Source organism: Ipomoea nil, unplaced genomic scaffold (assembly GCF_001879475.1).
Source record: "Ipomoea nil cultivar Tokyo-kokei standard unplaced genomic scaffold, Asagao_1.1 scaffold0382, whole genome shotgun sequence".
Classification (NCBI taxonomy): Eukaryota; Viridiplantae; Streptophyta; class Magnoliopsida; order Solanales; family Convolvulaceae; genus Ipomoea; species Ipomoea nil.
Window position 1 is genome coordinate 2,648,239 of NW_017616810.1, and position 17,520 is coordinate 2,665,758.

The 17,520-nt window shown below is 30.9% G+C and overlaps 3 protein-coding genes across 4 annotated transcripts; 1 reads left to right on the top strand and 2 right to left on the bottom strand.

Moving 5' to 3' along the window:
• Nucleotides 1-1,447: 1,447 nt before the first annotated feature.
• On the top strand, nucleotides 1,448-6,711 carry LOC109172060 (agamous-like MADS-box protein AGL12). Of its 2 annotated transcripts, XM_019321219.1 has the most exons (7): nucleotides 1,448-1,839; nucleotides 3,602-3,698; nucleotides 4,451-4,512; nucleotides 4,865-4,964; nucleotides 5,798-5,839; nucleotides 6,299-6,340; nucleotides 6,533-6,711. In XM_019321219.1, exons 1-7 carry the CDS (start codon nucleotides 1,658-1,660, stop codon nucleotides 6,626-6,628), a joined length of 621 nt encoding a protein of 206 aa, XP_019176764.1. In that variant the 5' UTR covers nucleotides 1,448-1,657; the 3' UTR covers nucleotides 6,629-6,711. The 2 variants fall into 2 exon arrangements, with proteins under 2 accessions (XP_019176764.1, XP_019176765.1); XM_019321220.1 differs by lacking the exon at nucleotides 6,299-6,340.
• A 4,072-nt stretch (nucleotides 6,712-10,783) lies between these two features.
• LOC109172061 lies at nucleotides 10,784-14,207 on the bottom strand. Its single transcript, XM_019321221.1, has 3 exons — nucleotides 13,895-14,207; nucleotides 11,533-11,647; nucleotides 10,784-11,053 (listed from the first exon to the last, which is right to left on the bottom strand). The coding sequence occupies exons 1-3, from the start codon at nucleotides 14,123-14,125 to the stop codon at nucleotides 10,980-10,982; spliced, it is 420 nt and encodes a 139-aa protein (XP_019176766.1). The 5' UTR covers nucleotides 14,126-14,207; the 3' UTR covers nucleotides 10,784-10,979.
• A 1,178-nt stretch (nucleotides 14,208-15,385) lies between these two features.
• LOC109172059 (glucuronoxylan 4-O-methyltransferase 3-like) lies at nucleotides 15,386-17,520 on the bottom strand. The gene is made up of 2 exons (XM_019321218.1): nucleotides 16,880-17,520; nucleotides 15,386-16,263 (listed from the first exon to the last, which is right to left on the bottom strand). The coding sequence occupies exons 1-2, from the start codon at nucleotides 17,399-17,401 to the stop codon at nucleotides 15,865-15,867; spliced, it is 921 nt and encodes a 306-aa protein (XP_019176763.1). The 5' UTR covers nucleotides 17,402-17,520; the 3' UTR covers nucleotides 15,386-15,864.

Consider the following 17,520-nt stretch of genomic DNA (forward strand, 5'->3'; position numbering starts at 1 on the left):
TTGCTATTTTTAAAACAATAATCGGAATATATATATATATATATATATATATATATATATATATATATATATATATATATATAATAAAGATGACAGCTTATTGGTTCATGATTATAGTTGTGGGATGCACATGAAAATCGAAAAAGCATTTCCACTAGCTACATATACATGCCGACTGCCCTTCAATTGTACGGATACATGCCGACTGACTTTCAATTGTACGGATACCCTACCGCTGCCCACAGAAAATTTCTACTCTTTTTTGGCTGATTTCGTTAAATATATACGCAGTACGAGGAATAAATATCAATTTTAATCTCACAAGTATTAGTAAAATAACTGTTTTAGTTCATATGTTTAATTTCTATCACAATTTTCATCCACGACTATTATTTTAGTTTCAAAATTCATCACGACGGTCACCCTTCCATTTAAGACATACCGAAATCTAAAAATTTTAAAGATATTTTTCTTCATTTTCAACTTAAAATTTCAATTTAAGCAATAAAAAAATTTAAACCCTAAAATCAATCTTAATTCGTAAATTAAATCTCCCTTCATCCTACTTTAATTTCATGGGGATCTTAATTTCTTTATCTTTATTATTATAAGATTAACATAAATCTATTCTTTTTATTATTATTTATGGATTGTTTGTATATGCAATTAAATTAATTAAAACTCCCTAATTTAGAGTAAGCCTTTAACAAAATCAACATTAATTGCCTTGATTATATTGTTATAGTTGGCATCCAATATCCCTTGTCCGTGAGATCTCAAATTAAATTTATGCCTTATTATCTCATGCATATGAGTTTGAATATGGGTCACACCATTATAAATCATTATTTAATTAGATACCAACAAATAATAGTCCATTCGCAAGGAACTAATACTATGCACATGTGAATGTGAATGCACTTTTACAAGTTCTGAGAGCATGCAACACCAATTATTCATGAATACATTATATCAAGTGTTTCCAAATATACTGTCATATTTACAAAAATATCACTAAATTTTTTTTTTTAACTTTCCGCCTTTAATCATTTAATTTCGGCATTCCCGCGAAACTACAAGTTCTAACATGATCCCAGTGCTGCTATATATATATAGTTTAAACTCAATCTTAGTTTCAATCAATTGAATCGGGGTTAAAATTTATAAAAATTAATCAGTTGAACTGAAACTCTAAGTTTCAAACTTGATCGAGTTTGCTTAAAGTCATCGTAACTATTTTGAGCTCGAACTTTGAGCATGACTCAACTCATTTACAGCCTAAAACAGAGAGTAATTTTTTTATTTTTTTTTTTAAATGAGGACATCAAATGTACTGATGTGTAAAGGTGTTTTTCCAACTATTAATTAATTAATTTAAAATAACTTGTGGGAATAATCACCAAAGGGGTTGCGGCATTATATGTAGTGTGTGTATATATATAAGCAAACAAACATTTTGGGAAGAAGATGAGTGAGTTGTTGTATCAAGCTGCAGCTATATACGGCAGCAAATTAGCGACACTGGAGCGCCGACAACCTGGAAGCTAGTCCATACTAGTGGAAGGTTGTCGTTGGTCTGCAACTCTGATCTTAAGAATCACAAATCTTAATAACTTGGACGAATTGAAGAAGAAGAAGTTTGGAAACGTATATATATATGGGTCGGGGGAAGACTGAGTTGAAGAGGATCTCGAATCCGGTGCACCGGCAGGTGACGTTCTGCAAACGCCGCGGCGGGCTGCTTAAGAAGGCCAAGGAGCTGTCGGTGCTGTGCGACGCCGAGGTCGCCGTCCTCGTTTTCTCAGCTCATGGGAAGCTCTACGACCTAGCCACTCAAGGGTTAGTAAGACCTGTTTGTAATCTTCCGGTACAAAAATCATGTTTCACCTATTCGGTCACTTCTTTTAGATGAAGTTTTTTTTTTTTTTTTGTTTAAAAAAAAAAAAAAAAAAAAAAAAAAAAAAAAAAAACTAAAATTGAGTATTGTAAACTATCTAGGCTATGTTTGGCAAACTTTGCTGAAATTAAAGCTGAAAAGCTATAAGCTAGAAACTGAAAATTGAAGAGCTGTTAACTAGCTGACAATGCTTAAAAGTGTTTAGTAAAATTAGTTTTTTGATAAGTTGATAAATATAAAAAGACTAAAAATGACATTTTCATAAAATTTAAATGATATGATTATTATATTGTGTTTATATTATTAAATATATGAGATATATTTTCCTTTCAAAAAAAATATGAGATATATTTAATTTATAAAAAAATGTTTTTGTTTTTAAAATGTATATGAGATATATATTAAATTAAAACAAAAGAAAAAAAATTTTAATTGGTAAGGGTAAAGGATGTCATTTATTTATGAACGGATGATTGTAGTTAGAATTTTAAAGGAGTTGCTGGGTAGTGAAGAGTTGCAGATGAGGATAAATAAAAATATAGAAAAAAAGAAAAGACCAAAATGGTTTTAATTGAAAAGGTAAAAGATGTCATTTATTTAAAATAAAAAGGATAAAGATGAAAAAAATGTTAAGAAGCTTCTAGCTTATTTTTAAAACGCTAAAGGCTCTGTTTGGCAACGATAAGCTAGGAGCTTATAGCTTATTTTAAGCTACTAATAAGCTATAAGCTCTGTTTGGTAATGTTCCCAAAATAAGCTCCTAGCTTCAAATAAGAGCTTATTTTGAAACGCTACTTTAGCGTTTCAAAATAAGCTACTAGCTTCCTAACTTTTTTTTTTCCATCTTTACCCTTATTATTTTAAAGTAATAACATATTTTAACCTTATGAATTAAAACTCTTTCTCTTCCCCTATACCAACTTTTACGTCAATCCCTTCATCTTTAGCTTATTATTATTATTATTATTATTATTATTATTATTATTATTATTATTATTATTATTATTATTTTTAAATTAGCAATATGGCTTCACGTCAATCCCTTCATCTTTATCTTCTTCTTATTATTATTATTATTATTATTATTATTATTATTATTATTAAATTAGCAATATGGCTTCAACCAATGATAATATTGCTACTTCATTATGGAATGCTAGATCATGATCATGCTAATAGTTTTATTTTAAAAATGTTTACTTTTTTTTTTTGGAAGACGAAATGTTAAATTTTAATATGTAAACAAACTAATTTAAATTTTATGAAGATGTCCTTTTTAGTCTTTTTACATTTATCAGCTTATCAAAAAGCTAATTTTACCAAACACTTTCAATCATAACAGCTAGCTTAACAGCTCTTCAATTTTCAGCTCCGAGCTTATAGCTTTTCAGCTTTCAGCTCCTTTTCAGCTATCAGCTCCTAGCTTATAGCTTTTCAGCTAGGTTTGCCAAACAGAGCCAAAGTAACTTTTCAAAATAAGCTTTAATTTTAAACTATTAACTTATTTTGAGAACATTACCAAACAGAGCTTATAACTTATTAGTAGCTTAAAATGAGCTTATAAGTTATAAGCTCTGACAAATCACTAGTCTAGTTTAACCAACATGCATGCTAGTATATATGACATAATTTTCTAACTTTTTTAAAAACAGATTTGATTAATTTCTAATAAGATTTTTTTTTTTTTGAATAAATAAATGAAAGAAACATGCAAGGGATGATCGACAAGTACGTGAACTTTACACGGGGAGCTCGGGTGACTGAAGTCAGTGAACAGGAACCCAGAGAAAAGCATGTTCAGGTAAATCTCTGTATATACTCTTTTTAATTAATTAATTTTAAAAATTTGCTTGAATCTTTTCTAAACAAATAGAAATAAATACCTGCAAATAGTAAAAAGCAATTTCGTGTTTAATTTATGTGAATATATGATCTTAGAATCAGATGCTATATACAATATTAATAACAAATAATAATAATAATAATAATAATAATAATAATAATAATAATAATAATAATAATAATAATAATAATAATAATAATAATAATAATAATAATAATAATAAATACTTGCCGATCTTTGAAACGAGACTTTGAAACAGTGTCTATTGAGTATGTTAGTCGATCAGTGAATAAGCTCGCTCATGCTTTAGCTCGAGCTGCAAGTTCTCTGATCATCTTTGTTGGTTTTCTACAATTCCATCTTGTATTGAACATTTAATCGTTTGATTTAATATAGTTGGTTACCTTTCAATAATAATAATAATAATAATAATAATAATAATAATAATAATAATAATAATAATAATTATTATTATTATTATTATTATTATTATTATTATTATTATTATTATTATTATTATTATTATTATTATTATTATTATTATTATTATTATTATTATTATTATTATTATTATTATTAGCAAAAGGAAATATGTGTGTCTTTGTCTTTTATTTATAAGTTTTAGTGGTAATTGAAATTATATTTCTCTAGTAATAATTACACATTAATATTCCTATGATAACAATGAATATTCATAATTTATTTATTAGGATGCAAAAGAGGAGATTAACATGCTGAAAAACGGAATTACAATACTCCAAGAGGGCCTAAGGTATATATTTTTCTCTCCATATTCAACTTCCAGGTAGTTTCGGGTGAAAATTACAAGTGCAATCGCTAATATGTAACTATATATTATTGTACCATTACATATCAGCGATTGCACTTATAATTATTGGTGCATACACTTTAAGTTTGAAATAGTTATCAAAATGTTACCATGTTTTTTATTTTTAACTTTATAGTCCGATCATCCTGCTAGATCAATTATTAAAATTAAACTACAATTTTTATCTAAGCGGAACTTCTCATTTGATCCAATACCTATATATATGCATGTGCCACTCATTTATATATGTGTATGTATATATGTATAACCTAGTTTAGTACATGTTATATTTTAGGTTCATGCATGGGGGAGGAATTGGAACAATGAGTATATATAAATTGGATGCACTTGAAAAGTATCTTGAAGGGTGGATGCATCATGTACGTTCAGCAAAGGTGAATTGAACTCTAATTGTCAAATTATTGTCTCACATTAATTATATAATTTACTTTTCTATTCATTTTTCACTACTCTAGTGATGATAGTTCATATTTACAATGAGTTACTAACTAATTTAGAGTCAAGTAATTACTATATTACTAAACTTTACATAGGGATCTATTTGTTTTTAATTTTTCAATAGTCATGCATGCAAAAGAAACATACTTTTAAACAAGAAAAATGTCGAGATATTAACAAGAATATTCTCAAATTTCTCAATCAAATACCACAAAGGAATTACTCTATGGCCCTGTTTGGTAAAAAATTGGCCTATAGGCCAATTTTGGCTTATTTGGCCACTATTAATTGTTTGATTTAGTAAAAATATCAATATAAATGTTTGGTTAATAAGCTTTTTGCAACTCCAAAATGCTAAAATTCAAAAAGCTACTCCAAGCAATTTTTTCAATTAGCTTTTTGAGAAAAGAAATTATACTAAACAACTATCAGCTAACAGCTAATTTACCAAACACTTTTCTACAATCAGCTAATGTTATCAACTATTTATACATTCTAATTAACAGAATCAGCTAACAGCAAACAGCTATCAGCTAACAAACATTTTACCAAACAGGGCCTATGTCTTATTATTCATTAGTTAAACTAGTTTTTTCTCTATTTGAGTTGATCAGCTATAGACAACCTAAACTGCTTTACCTTATTGTGGTCATTTTCTGGTTAAAGTCACAAGATGAACTTTTTTAGGTATAAAAGGAAAAAAAAAAAGTAAAATAATTTAAATTAATCAGAATCCTTAATTGAATATTGAACATACACTACCATGCAGATGGGTCTAATGTTTCAAGAGATACAGCTGCTGAAGAATAAGGTAAATCCCTATTTCTATTACAACATTAAAAATTATCATGACTACTTTTGATTTTATTATCTTTAATCAAATTTAATCTAAAAGTGTATTAAACCCAATGATTAATAATGTATTGATTATTTCTATTGTCCTTCTCTGATCTATATATAATTTTACTTCTTTGCAATAGGGTAGGTCTTGTATTAATTAATTAGACTGTATCATATGAAACATCACACGTGTAATACTTTATATTAACGTGATCAGGTCATCCATTTGAATATATCAATATTTGAGGGTTGTTGAGAAATAAAAGAAAAATTGACGGATCTATTTTATAAATATTACAAATTAAAAAGTTTACCGTAATTATAAAATTGATCATTTTTTTTTACTAAAATTTTCAACCATTGATGAATTTTGATCGACGACAATTATTCTCAATGCTCACTTTTTAGTTGTTTCGATTCTCTATTATAAGAAGGGACTCTAAGAGCAACAAACAAACACTTACAAGAAAAGGTAATATAATTATCAATACCATATTAGTTATGATTGTTTCATTACAAATTAGAATTTTCAGTCCACACTCTCATGTAGTGATTATGAATTTCACTCTTTATATATATATATATATATATATATATATATATATAATTGAGAATTTTCTTTTGATATATAGTTATATTTCATTGTTAATTATATAATTTGCAGGTGGATGAAGAACATCGCACGATGATAACAAGTATGTCATCAATTGTGACTGAGAATGATATTTTCATCATGCCCACATCCTGGACTGATTATTAATTGAATATTGTGGGGAGATAACACTTCCGGTGTCAATAATGTAATATTTTAACTTTTAATTATCGACTATTAAGTTTGCTAAATAATGTGGTCTCTTGAATATTTTAAGTCAACTAGATTCGTCAGTTTAAAATGCTCGAAATAATCTCATATGAAAAAAAGATTTAAAGTAAAAGTGAGAGCATTTCAAAAAATTTAAGCCAAATTTGGATAATTTGTGAGAGTCAAGGAACTAAAAGCGATCAAATAATATCAGCTATCAACTAATAGCTATTTACCAAACAGGGTCATTGCGTTTTGCAATAAAAATGTCGCTTATATAAACTAAAAATAAAATAAAATAAAACATCATTATATTAAAATAAATAGTTTGTTATTTTATTAATATTTGAAGCCAAATAACATTAATAATTGTCACGCATCACAAACGATTTGACAAGTACAAAGGCTTTGGTTTGCTCCAGCAGCAGAACATCTACAACGTTGAGGCATTTTGCTTGCTGGCCATTGAAATAATGCCAAATTTCCACAACTAATGTTCTCACATACATCATTTGCAGTAAAAGTTCCTGGGCAAAACTTAATTTGACCTTTAAAAAAAAAAAAAGAGGTGAAAATGGTTAAAACAAAACCAAAAATAAGTTATTATATTTTATGAATTAATTTAAAAATATTAAAATTTGAGAAAAAAAAAAAAAAAAAAAGTACCTAGAGAAGGATTAAGTAGAGTCAAGAAAATTGCCAAAGAAAGAATGGCAAGCACGCTGGAGTTCTTCATCATCTTTGCTATATGTTGCAACAACAATTACTTTTTTGAGAATGAAGGATTATATTATCTTTCACAAGATATTACCCTTTATATAGATCTTGAAAATAAACAATATTATTTTTTAAAATAAATTATCAGCTAAGATAATTACGGTAAGTTACATACTTAAATTATCAAATCGTTATCTACAAAAAGTGAAAACGTTCAATTAATTAAAGAGTTAAACCATTTACTGAATTAATGTTTATAGAAAGTAAAAACAGTTAATTAATTACATGATTAAAGCTAGCAAAGAATATTTGTATAATCTATCCAGTATAATTTCAGCGTGAATTCTGGATTGAGAGAACAAAAATAATATATTTCAAAGAAAAGGGAATTGAAGGGAATATATGTGTACTGAAATACTGATTCACATAATGAATAGAAACTATATTGCAATAAGAAATTCTATTTCAATGTTTCATTTGTGTATGTGTGTGTCTATATATATATATAATAGAGATCACATGCGGACCCATATGAAAGATGCGGTTGAATGATAGTCGTTGGTCTCACTAAAAAGGACCGTCCATTGCGGTGGGAATTTGGTCTTTTTATATTTAGGCCAGGTCAAACTTAAGGTGCGTGGTTTTGTGCTTAAGGTGCGTCAGTTGAGAACTTACTGTGCGTTTTTTGTTCCGATGATCCAGAGTACACCTCTGAGTAGCTGATATTGACTTTTTGTAAATTAAAAGATAAATGTATTTTGACAATATTAAAAAAAATTCCCTCTCATATATTTTAATTCAATAAGAATGTATGTGATCGCATCTTAATAACTATATATAAATATAAATACTTTATATATTTTTAAATAACTTTATATTACTAATTATATATTATTTATATATGTTATTTGTCTCTCTTGAATTCTATCACCTTCTAGTGTTTACCATCTAAGTGGTAATAAAATTATTTATATACATTGGTTGTTCATTAATTTATCAATCCTATCACGAGTTTAAAATAAAAAAGGAATTTACCCAATAATCAAATGCAAATAATATTCAATCAAATATTACCACACAAGAAGATGAATATTATAACGTAAATTTGAGATGAAAGTGTAGTGGTAATAACTTATTATTTGGGAAAGGGTTTTTAAAGTTTATGTATTAAACTTCATTGGTCAACAATAAATTCTATTTTTAAATTTTCAAAATAACTATTTATTTATTGTAATTTACCAACATATATCATAAAATTGTATCATCTATAAATTAAATTTGTTTAATTTGATACTATAACTATCATAATTGCACTTTTAAAATAATGATATTATCTTTTAGAGATTTTAATCTAAGAAGAATAATATTTTTAACTTAACAATATGAGAATAATTTATATATTTATAATAATTTTACTCTACATTTTATAATATGATTTTATATTTGAAATTAATTATGTTGCATTTAATTGTTTAAAAGAGGTCATCATAATCATATTCATTAATTTGACGATAATACTTTAGATTATACTTTCCAAAAAACTTTGAGTATGTGCATATACCATCACAACAAAAGGAACCCATCAACCTCAATTCATTTGGCTTAATCAAACAACACTTGTGTTATTTACATTTTGATTTTTCATGTAAAAATTATATGTTCTACTTTTATTTAAATTATATCACTTATTATCTAACACTTAGTGCTAATCTCTAACACCCTTAAGTCTAAAATCTAACAAAATCTGAACATAATTTAATTTACTCGAGAAGTCACCTGCTATTCACTAAATATTAAAATATTACAAATCTTTATTATCATGAATGTCTCAACAAGAAAAAAATTCACTGTCCCAACAAATGTTTATCATAAATGTCTCAACACGAAAAATATTGCAATATTGTGTTCTTAATAAAATTTTTGCTTATATAAACTAAAAATAAAATAAAATAAAACATCATTATATTAAAGTATTTTGTTATTTTATTAATATTTGAAGCCAAATAACAATAATAATTATCATACATCACAAATGATTTGACAAGTACAAAGGCTTTTGGTTGCTCCAGCAGCAGAACATCTACAACGTTGAGGCATTTTGCTTGCTGGCCATTGAAATAATGCCAAATTTCCACAACTAATGTTCTCACATACACCATTTGCAATAAAAGTTCCTGGGCAAAATTTCCATTCTCCTTTTTTTTAAAAGGTGAAAATGGTCGAAACAAAGCCAAACATAAGTTATTATATCTTATTAATTTAATTTACATTATTATATTAAAATTTGAAAAAAAAAAAAAAGTACCTAGGGAAGGGGTAAGTAGAGTCAAGAAAATTGCCAAAGAAAGAATGGCAAGCACGCTGTAGTTCTTCATCATCTTTGCTCTGTATATGTTGCAACAACAATTACTTTTTTGAGAATGAAGGATTATATTATCTTTCACAAGATATTACCCCTTATATAGATCTTGAAAATAAACAATAAACAATATTATTTTAAAAAATTATCGACTAAAGTAATTACGGTAGGTTACATATTTAAATTATCAAATTGTTATCTATAAAAAGTGAAAACGTTTAATTAATTAAAGAGTTAAAGCATTTACTGAATTAATGTTTATAAAAAATTAAAAAGTAAAAACAAGTAATTAATTACATGATTAAAGCTAGCAAAGAATATCTGTATAATCTATCTAGTGTTATTTCAAAAATTCAACATGACTTTTGTAGTGAGAGAATAAAAATAGTGTTTCAAAGAAAAGGTGGGAATATGCAAATAGTGGAATACTAATTCACATAATGAATAGAAACTATATCACAATAGGAAATTATCTATTTCAATGAGGACATATTTTTTCGTTGTGTTCATCACTTCTTAATTAATATATTCTTTCGTTGTGTTAGCTTTCAAAAAAAAATATAGAGTAATTAGTGAATGGACTATTAATATAATTTTAAGGTCAAATAATCGACTCTTGTAATAATGCGTTGAGCATTCCTCAACTAGTTTTGCATACGAGTCTAACACTATTGCATTCCCATCAATATCTGGGTCATGCCGATCAAATCACATCTCAAACAAATTATTATGTAGATCATGGTCCACACAATGTTGTGTGAACCATAAAAAAAAATACATTTTTAATAATAAAAGTATATTATTTGAATAGTGAATATACATTATACAAAGAGTTAAATCCAAGAATGGTCCCTTAACTATTGTTATTTACTAATTTTTATCCTTTGACTTTCAATTGAACCATAAATGGTCCATTGACTATTGATCTTTACCAAAACAAATACAAAAGCTGCATCCTCCTAGTGCAATATTTTAACAATAAGATTAAATTGCAGTCATTCATGCCAAGAGAATCCTTTGATTTTCCAAAAAGAATGATGAGAATTGGCATAATCTATAAACATGGAACAGAACCATACAAAGACCAAGGGAAGCAAGTTATGAATTTATGATCCTCATAGAACTTTATAGATTTCGAATGTAGCAGAGCAGTAAAAATGAGCAATAGTATGCCAACACACAAAAATTGCAGACAATTCCATACACAATAGTTACAGATACTTGGCAACTTCTTCAACTCACCCTACGCGTTTTTCCTTCTTGTCCCAAGCCTAGAGATTTTTGTGCATCTGCTATTCCATCAGGATCTGGCCAAACGAAAAATCAAATTAGAACGGCTGTGGAAATGATCGCCCCAACCAAGCTAGTCAGGATGTTGACTTGGTAATCCACGATGTTACAAGTTCGACTCCCAACGGGGGTGACCTATTGAGTTTGAGCTAGTCAGCTATGGGTAACCTAGGCTAGTTTACTTCCTTGTGATCCTTTGCCGGCTAGGGTCACAAGGCAAAGTTTACCCAATGCACACCCTCAGATACTGACTGCAAAAAAAAAAAAAAAAAAAAATGCAGCCAACCCCTAAAACTGGGGGAGAGTGGGTGTTATGAAACTGACTCGACTCTAAAGATCAACTAAGTTTTCGCAATAGTAATAAACAGCTAGCTAGTATTAGTAAGTTCTCCTTTGTCCTGGTGGCCAAAGAAAAAGGTCCGGTGTCTTTACATTTTCCCCAAACATGTATGTATAGTCAAAACAAATGGATAATAATCAATGGGTTGAAACTTACCAAAGAACTGTGTAAAGATGCGAGTAAAGAAGCTCAAGTTACGAGAAACATTGTATTGCATTCCCGATGGGAGAGGTTTAACAATGGTGTCAATGCTGAAAACACGTTGAAGAAACTGCAGAAGTGGAAATCTTATTAGATAAACTAATAGCCTGTCTCAAATGCAAAAATTGTCACACTAGTCACTACTCAACAAGATAAAAGAAATGGAAATACTAAATTTCATTACTAGCCAGTAGCCACCATACTGGCCACATGCAAGTCAGATTAGTTGTTATTATAATGTTTCCTGCTTTTGACAGGTAAGGATGGGCAAGTACAAATTAGATATTTCAAAGACGAAGAAAAATTCCATTGAACCAACAATTTAGGTGTCCTTTTTTTTAAGACATGGGCTGGACTTTAGGCAAACCAATCCCCATGGGTATATACCAAAAGATCCCATCAACAAATATCAAGGTACACTTCCGAACCATATGCCCAAGCGGGTATGGTTGCAAGTAATAAAACAGCATAGACCAAACCCTCAACGGTAAAATTAGGCCAACTTTGCTTGATGCTAGTTGACCAAGATCATTAGAATTCTTGTTATAAACAACAAACAATAATTAAAGTTATTGCAATATTCTTGCAACCATAACAATATTGCCAACACAGCGACTAGATTAAAGACTTTATTGAAAGAAAAGATACAGCCAGAGTACAAGATGTGCACAAGTACACACAACTTATGGACACATATATAGCTCCTTGGCTAGAAAACGGGTCTAAAAATAACGGACATCAAATCTCGAACAACATATCAGTGTTTGGCAAACATTGAGCAAGTGAGAAAAGTCAGAAAACTCCTCAACACACGTCTGAATTTATTTTTTTCAAAGACACAGTAGTGCAGATGTGTGCACACTGCACAACCATGTCCAACGCAAGGTGACAAGGTCGCAAGCCAGACAGTGATACTTGGTGAAAGAATTGGAGTCCATGTTTTCTAGGACTACCACTATAGTAGGCAACGGTTTTGAATGGCTAGTTTATAAAGTCGGAAGCCCTACAAATAAGAGGAAAATACAGGCATATTCTATTTGACCATAGATCTAGTATCTGCTCACAAAATGTGAGATTCAATATTGATATCTTTACCGTGACCCAAACCTTGCATGGCTACATCAAAGAATAGATCACTCTGCTAGATCATTTTGATTGGAAGTGTATGTACCAAATCTATATTCCTTCAGAAAATGATCTTGCATAAAATCTTTAATTAAGATACTCGAATTACATTTCTTGTTTTTGAGGCTTACAGAAGTGCCATATTTCTCATTTAAACGAAAAATGGAACAGCTCAAACATAGAACTCAATATTCTTGTTCAAAGTTATATATCTTGACCAACAACCATAACATGGCTAAAAACAACCGTCTTCTGTCATCTTCTTTAAGGTCACATGAGGGCAGCACAAAATGGAAGAAATTGATCAAACGTTAACTTTAAACAAACAAATTGAAAGGCCAGAAAAGAACACATGAACCCCAACACAACCAATTTGACTGTTCTGTTAATTAAAATTTGTTAAGGCACAATCTTTACTACTATGGAGCAATTACAGCATTACATGATTAACAAATTGTGCATCATTCAACTGAGCCCATGCCATTCTCAACAACAAGCAGAAAACCAACAATCCCAACCTCCCAAAATATATAATTTAATTTTTGACTCCAAGTGGGGGCGGCCTTCTTGAGCCGCTCAGCTACGGTAACCTAGGCTGGTTTAGCTCGATCCTTTGGGGTCACAATGCAGGGTAAACACACACACACACACATATATATATAGGGCCAGGTTCCCGTGCGGTCACTCACCATTAGGTACGCATAAATGCATCATTCAAAGTGTTCAGAAATGCACTATTAGGTGTGGTGCATTTTGTAGTACATTGGTGCATTTTTACATATCTAATGGTGAATCCGCACCAGCAGCATAGGAAACACAGTCCGCCGCATAGGAAACACAGTCCGCATTTAAACCAATATATATATATATATATATATATATATATATATATATATATATATATATATATATATATATATATATATAATTTACACGCAAACGAAGCCAAATAAGAAGAAATATATATTAGTTTGAGGTCAATCCAACTAAAACATTGTCCATTACGCATTAAACGTTGTACGTCTTCGGTAGAACAAACCAAACTACCATTCCAAATGAGAAAGCATAGAGACACCAAAACTACAACCGATCAAACTAGGTCAAATTTAGGCAGGAAAATCACACTTTTTCAATATATTCTCCATAAATGTATATATACATAAACATATGTAAATGAGGGGAGGGGGGAGACCTGGAAGTTGCGCTGGAAGCTGTAGCGTAGTTCAGGGTCAATTTCAGTGCGAGAATCGTCTTCGAGCTCACTGGCTTTGGATTTAACGGATTTCACTCCGGGGACGTGCATAGTGGGAGTCGAACCCGGCTGGCTCGTAACCTTCATCTTCGCGTCCTTGAACTTTTCGTCCTCTTCGGGGCCCACCCTCCATGGGGCCGACGTAAGAAGCTCCTTCTTGCCTTTCGCCATTTTCGAAGCTTCAATTCGCAGAGTGAACAGAGCGAGCGAAGAAGACGATGGAGCACAATAGCGAAGGCTCCAAATGGATAGGGAAGGAGAGACTTATCTCGGCGTTAATACGACGTCGCTCTATTTTTACTTTTATTTCATTTCAGCCCCGTGTTAAACATTATTAACAAAATCAACCCCCACGTTTCGTGGAGGTTGGGTTTCCAAAAGTAATTTGAAAAAAATGGCCCAAGCCCAATTAAAGAACTAAAGAGGCCCAATCCATTTTAGCAGGCAAATTATGCTGTGGAACCGCAGTTAACATAGAGTTGTGCATATAATTATGAACATATAATTCTGTAATTATGAATATAGAGATTCAATAATTGTGAATATAAAGTTCAAAAATTATGAATATATAGTTTTATAATTATAAACATGTAGTTCAGTAATTATGAACATAGAGTTCTGTATTATTTATAATTGTCCGCCTCAAACTAAAAATTGTATTATAATTGTGAGTTGTGACAAAAGACAAAAATTATAGGGTAGACACTAATGTAGGGTCTTCTTTTGTGGTTAAAGGATCTTCACCAAGTGGTAGGACTAAAGTACAATCTTCTCATACAGTTGAGCCAACCGACATTAGTACCAAAATTTATTGCAAGTAAATTAATCACAATTTTAATTTTAACAACTCTTTCCATATATTAGTGCAGTAAATTAATCACAATTTTAATTTTAACAACTCTTTCCCTGACTAATGGAGTATGAGGAAAACAATCACATTAATTAGCCTTGGGGTTATAAGAAACAATTGTTATACCATGAACCATAATCCACATTGTAAAATCAAGCATCGATACATATATGTTTATTTTTTGTACACATCATATTCATTTTTAGTATGTTCACTATATATCTTAATACAAGCTTATTTTTAGTGTACTGTGTAAAAAAAATGAACTTATAATATATTAAAAATAAATATGTATTCTTCCAAATATATATATATATATATATATATATATATATATATATATATATATATATGTATATGTATTAATTATCCACCTTACAATAATGCGGATTATGATCCATAATATAATTTGTGTATAAGAGATGGGTCCAACCTAATAGAGCATAAGAGTCTAGTTAAGAGCACAAGTAAGATTCACTTGTGCATGCAAGGGAAAGTCCAAGCCTTGAAACCAATTGAATAATTAAATATGTTTTATTATATTTGGAGTCTAATATATTATATATAAGAGAGATGACAAGAAAATTGAATATCATCACCAAGCGAAATAGAGAACCTCTATACATTATTGCATCAACAAAAGGAACATAACTTGTTTATATATCAAAAACTATCATTAGAAATTACTGAAAAAGATCATGAAAAAAATCCTCCACAAATTTTACAATACTGTGTGCTCTATAAAATTGTACCTTCCGCTTTACCAGAAGCACAAAGAAAAAAGTACAACCTGTAAAGCACAAAGTACAATGAGCCCCACAAAGCACCCAACATTATAACAAAATAACCCTCGGCCGTGTAAAATTTTTCCCAAATTATTTTAAATCCTCGGTAAATTTTACAATATCGTGTGCTTCTATCAATTCGTATGTACCTTTTACTTTACCAGAAGTACATAAGAAATGTACAACTTACAAAGCATAAGGTACAATTCTACAAACCACCCGATATTATAGATTTATAACCCTCGACACTGTAAAATTTCCGGCAAATTTGTTATCTATGTCGGTGGACAGAAAGGCCTACCGGCGCGAGCTTTATGGCTGGGAATGGTGAAATGTCGAATCCGTCCTTCTTGTTCGATCATGTACCCTTCGCAAAGAAAAGTTTTGGAGAATTTATCTTCCACAACCCTATCCACGTCGTGAACAAAGACGTCGGTTTCGCCGCCTTCCCGGTTCCGGGCGATGAGTCCGGCGGTGTAAATGGCGGCCATCCTCCCCGGCGCCTCGTCGTGGTACCCCGTCGGCGCGTCCACCATTATCAAATCCCACTCTATCTCGTACACCTCTTTGGGCAACCCCTTCAGAGCCAGCCGGCATTTCGACGTTCTTGGATCGCCGACGACCTGGCAATCGTCCCTCGCCCCTGTTTGCAAGAGCTCGTCCGCCTCAGTCACCTGTTGATGATTGAGATCATGTGTAAATAAAAATAAAAAAATTCAATCAAATTAGTCATAACTTAGTAATAAGACAAGAGCCTATTCTATTTTTTTTTTTTTTATTTAAACTTGTCAAGTATACACAACCTAGATGTTTATAACTCATAATGTACATAATTTACATTATATTATCTTAGATGTTTCATTATTCTAACACATAATGTACATTATTCTAACACATAAAATACATTATTTTTACTCATAATATTCATGATGTTATTTTCGACCATGATCCACGCAGCTATGGTCCACACAATAACTTGCCTTTTACCGGCTACACACTTCAAAGGCTCAAATAGTGGCGGTAGGTTTCTTGGTTACTCAAAAACTCAATAAAAATTGAAGATCAGAATCAAATTTATCATAGTACAACCCAAGTTAAATTAATCGGATTGTTCACTTAATAACCACAAATTTATACATTTCTCTCAATAAAAACGATTTATTGTCTTTTTTCGTTTGACTCATGGTGTAGACAACCTAAGCTGATTTAATTCTTTATGGTACATTATAAACTAATATGGATATCCTGGAATAGTGATTAGAAAATGTAAAATGTACGGCTGAAAATTACCTTAGTATCATAGGTGACATGGTAGGATTCGAGGGAGGGTAATTGCCGGTGAATCTGGTTGATCCAGGAGCGGTCCTCCTCCAGGAAGACGGTCCGGCCGCCGTGGTTGAGGGAGGTCCACATGAGGCTGTCGTGGCCGAGGCCGAAGACCAAGAAGTTGCAGGGGGACTTCTTCGCCAGCACCCTCATCGACACCGAGATTTCCTTCATCGTCTGCTGGGGAGTGATGTTGGTGGTCACGTAGTGCACCAGCGCCTCCGCCAGCGACGGCGGGATCTTATCGCAGCTCTGGGTTCGGCCGGGAGGGCACGCCGCGGCTGTGGTTGTCGGTTCTTGATTCTCCGGCGGTTCTTGATTTTCCGAGGGAGCTCGTGAGGAGGATGATGCATGGACTGACGGTGAAGAAGACGCCGCCGGCGAGAAAACTGATCTTGGGATTAGGAAGATCAAGAAAAGGAAGAAAAAGCAGATGAGAATGAGCTTGAAGTTGAGATTAATGGGGAATTGGGTTTTCGATCTCATTTTCTTCTGATCTTTCTCCCCCCAAAAAAAAAGATTTTGGTTTTTTTGGAAGGTTTTTTGAAGGAAGGAGAGAAAGAGATTGAAGAAATGGGGGGTTGATGGAGAACTTATAGTAGAAA

Excerpts from the sequence above, each read along its gene's own strand:
- LOC109172060 (XM_019321219.1), top strand. The coding sequence starts at position 1,658 with ATGGGTCGGGGGAAGACTGAGTTGAAGAGGATCTCGAATCCGGTGCAC. Across the intron at positions 4,965-5,797 it reads ATCATGTACGTTCAGCAAAG|ATGGGTCTAATGTTTCAAGA; the intron begins GTGAATTGAACT and ends ACTACCATGCAG. Across the intron at positions 6,341-6,532 it reads ACAAACACTTACAAGAAAAG|GTGGATGAAGAACATCGCAC; the intron begins GTAATATAATTA and ends TATAATTTGCAG.
- LOC109172061 (XM_019321221.1), bottom strand. The coding sequence starts at position 14,125 with ATGGCGAAAGGCAAGAAGGAGCTTCTTACGTCGGCCCCATGGAGGGTG. Across the intron at positions 11,648-13,894 it reads GCTTCCAGCGCAACTTCCAG|TTTCTTCAACGTGTTTTCAG; the intron begins GTCTCCCCCCTC and ends CCACTTCTGCAG. Across the intron at positions 11,054-11,532 it reads CATCTTTACACAGTTCTTTG|ATCCTGATGGAATAGCAGAT; the intron begins GTAAGTTTCAAC and ends TCGTTTGGCCAG.
- LOC109172059 (XM_019321218.1), bottom strand. The coding sequence starts at position 17,401 with ATGAGATCGAAAACCCAATTCCCCATTAATCTCAACTTCAAGCTCATT. Across the intron at positions 16,264-16,879 it reads ATGTCACCTATGATACTAAG|GTGACTGAGGCGGACGAGCT; the intron begins GTAATTTTCAGC and ends AATCATCAACAG.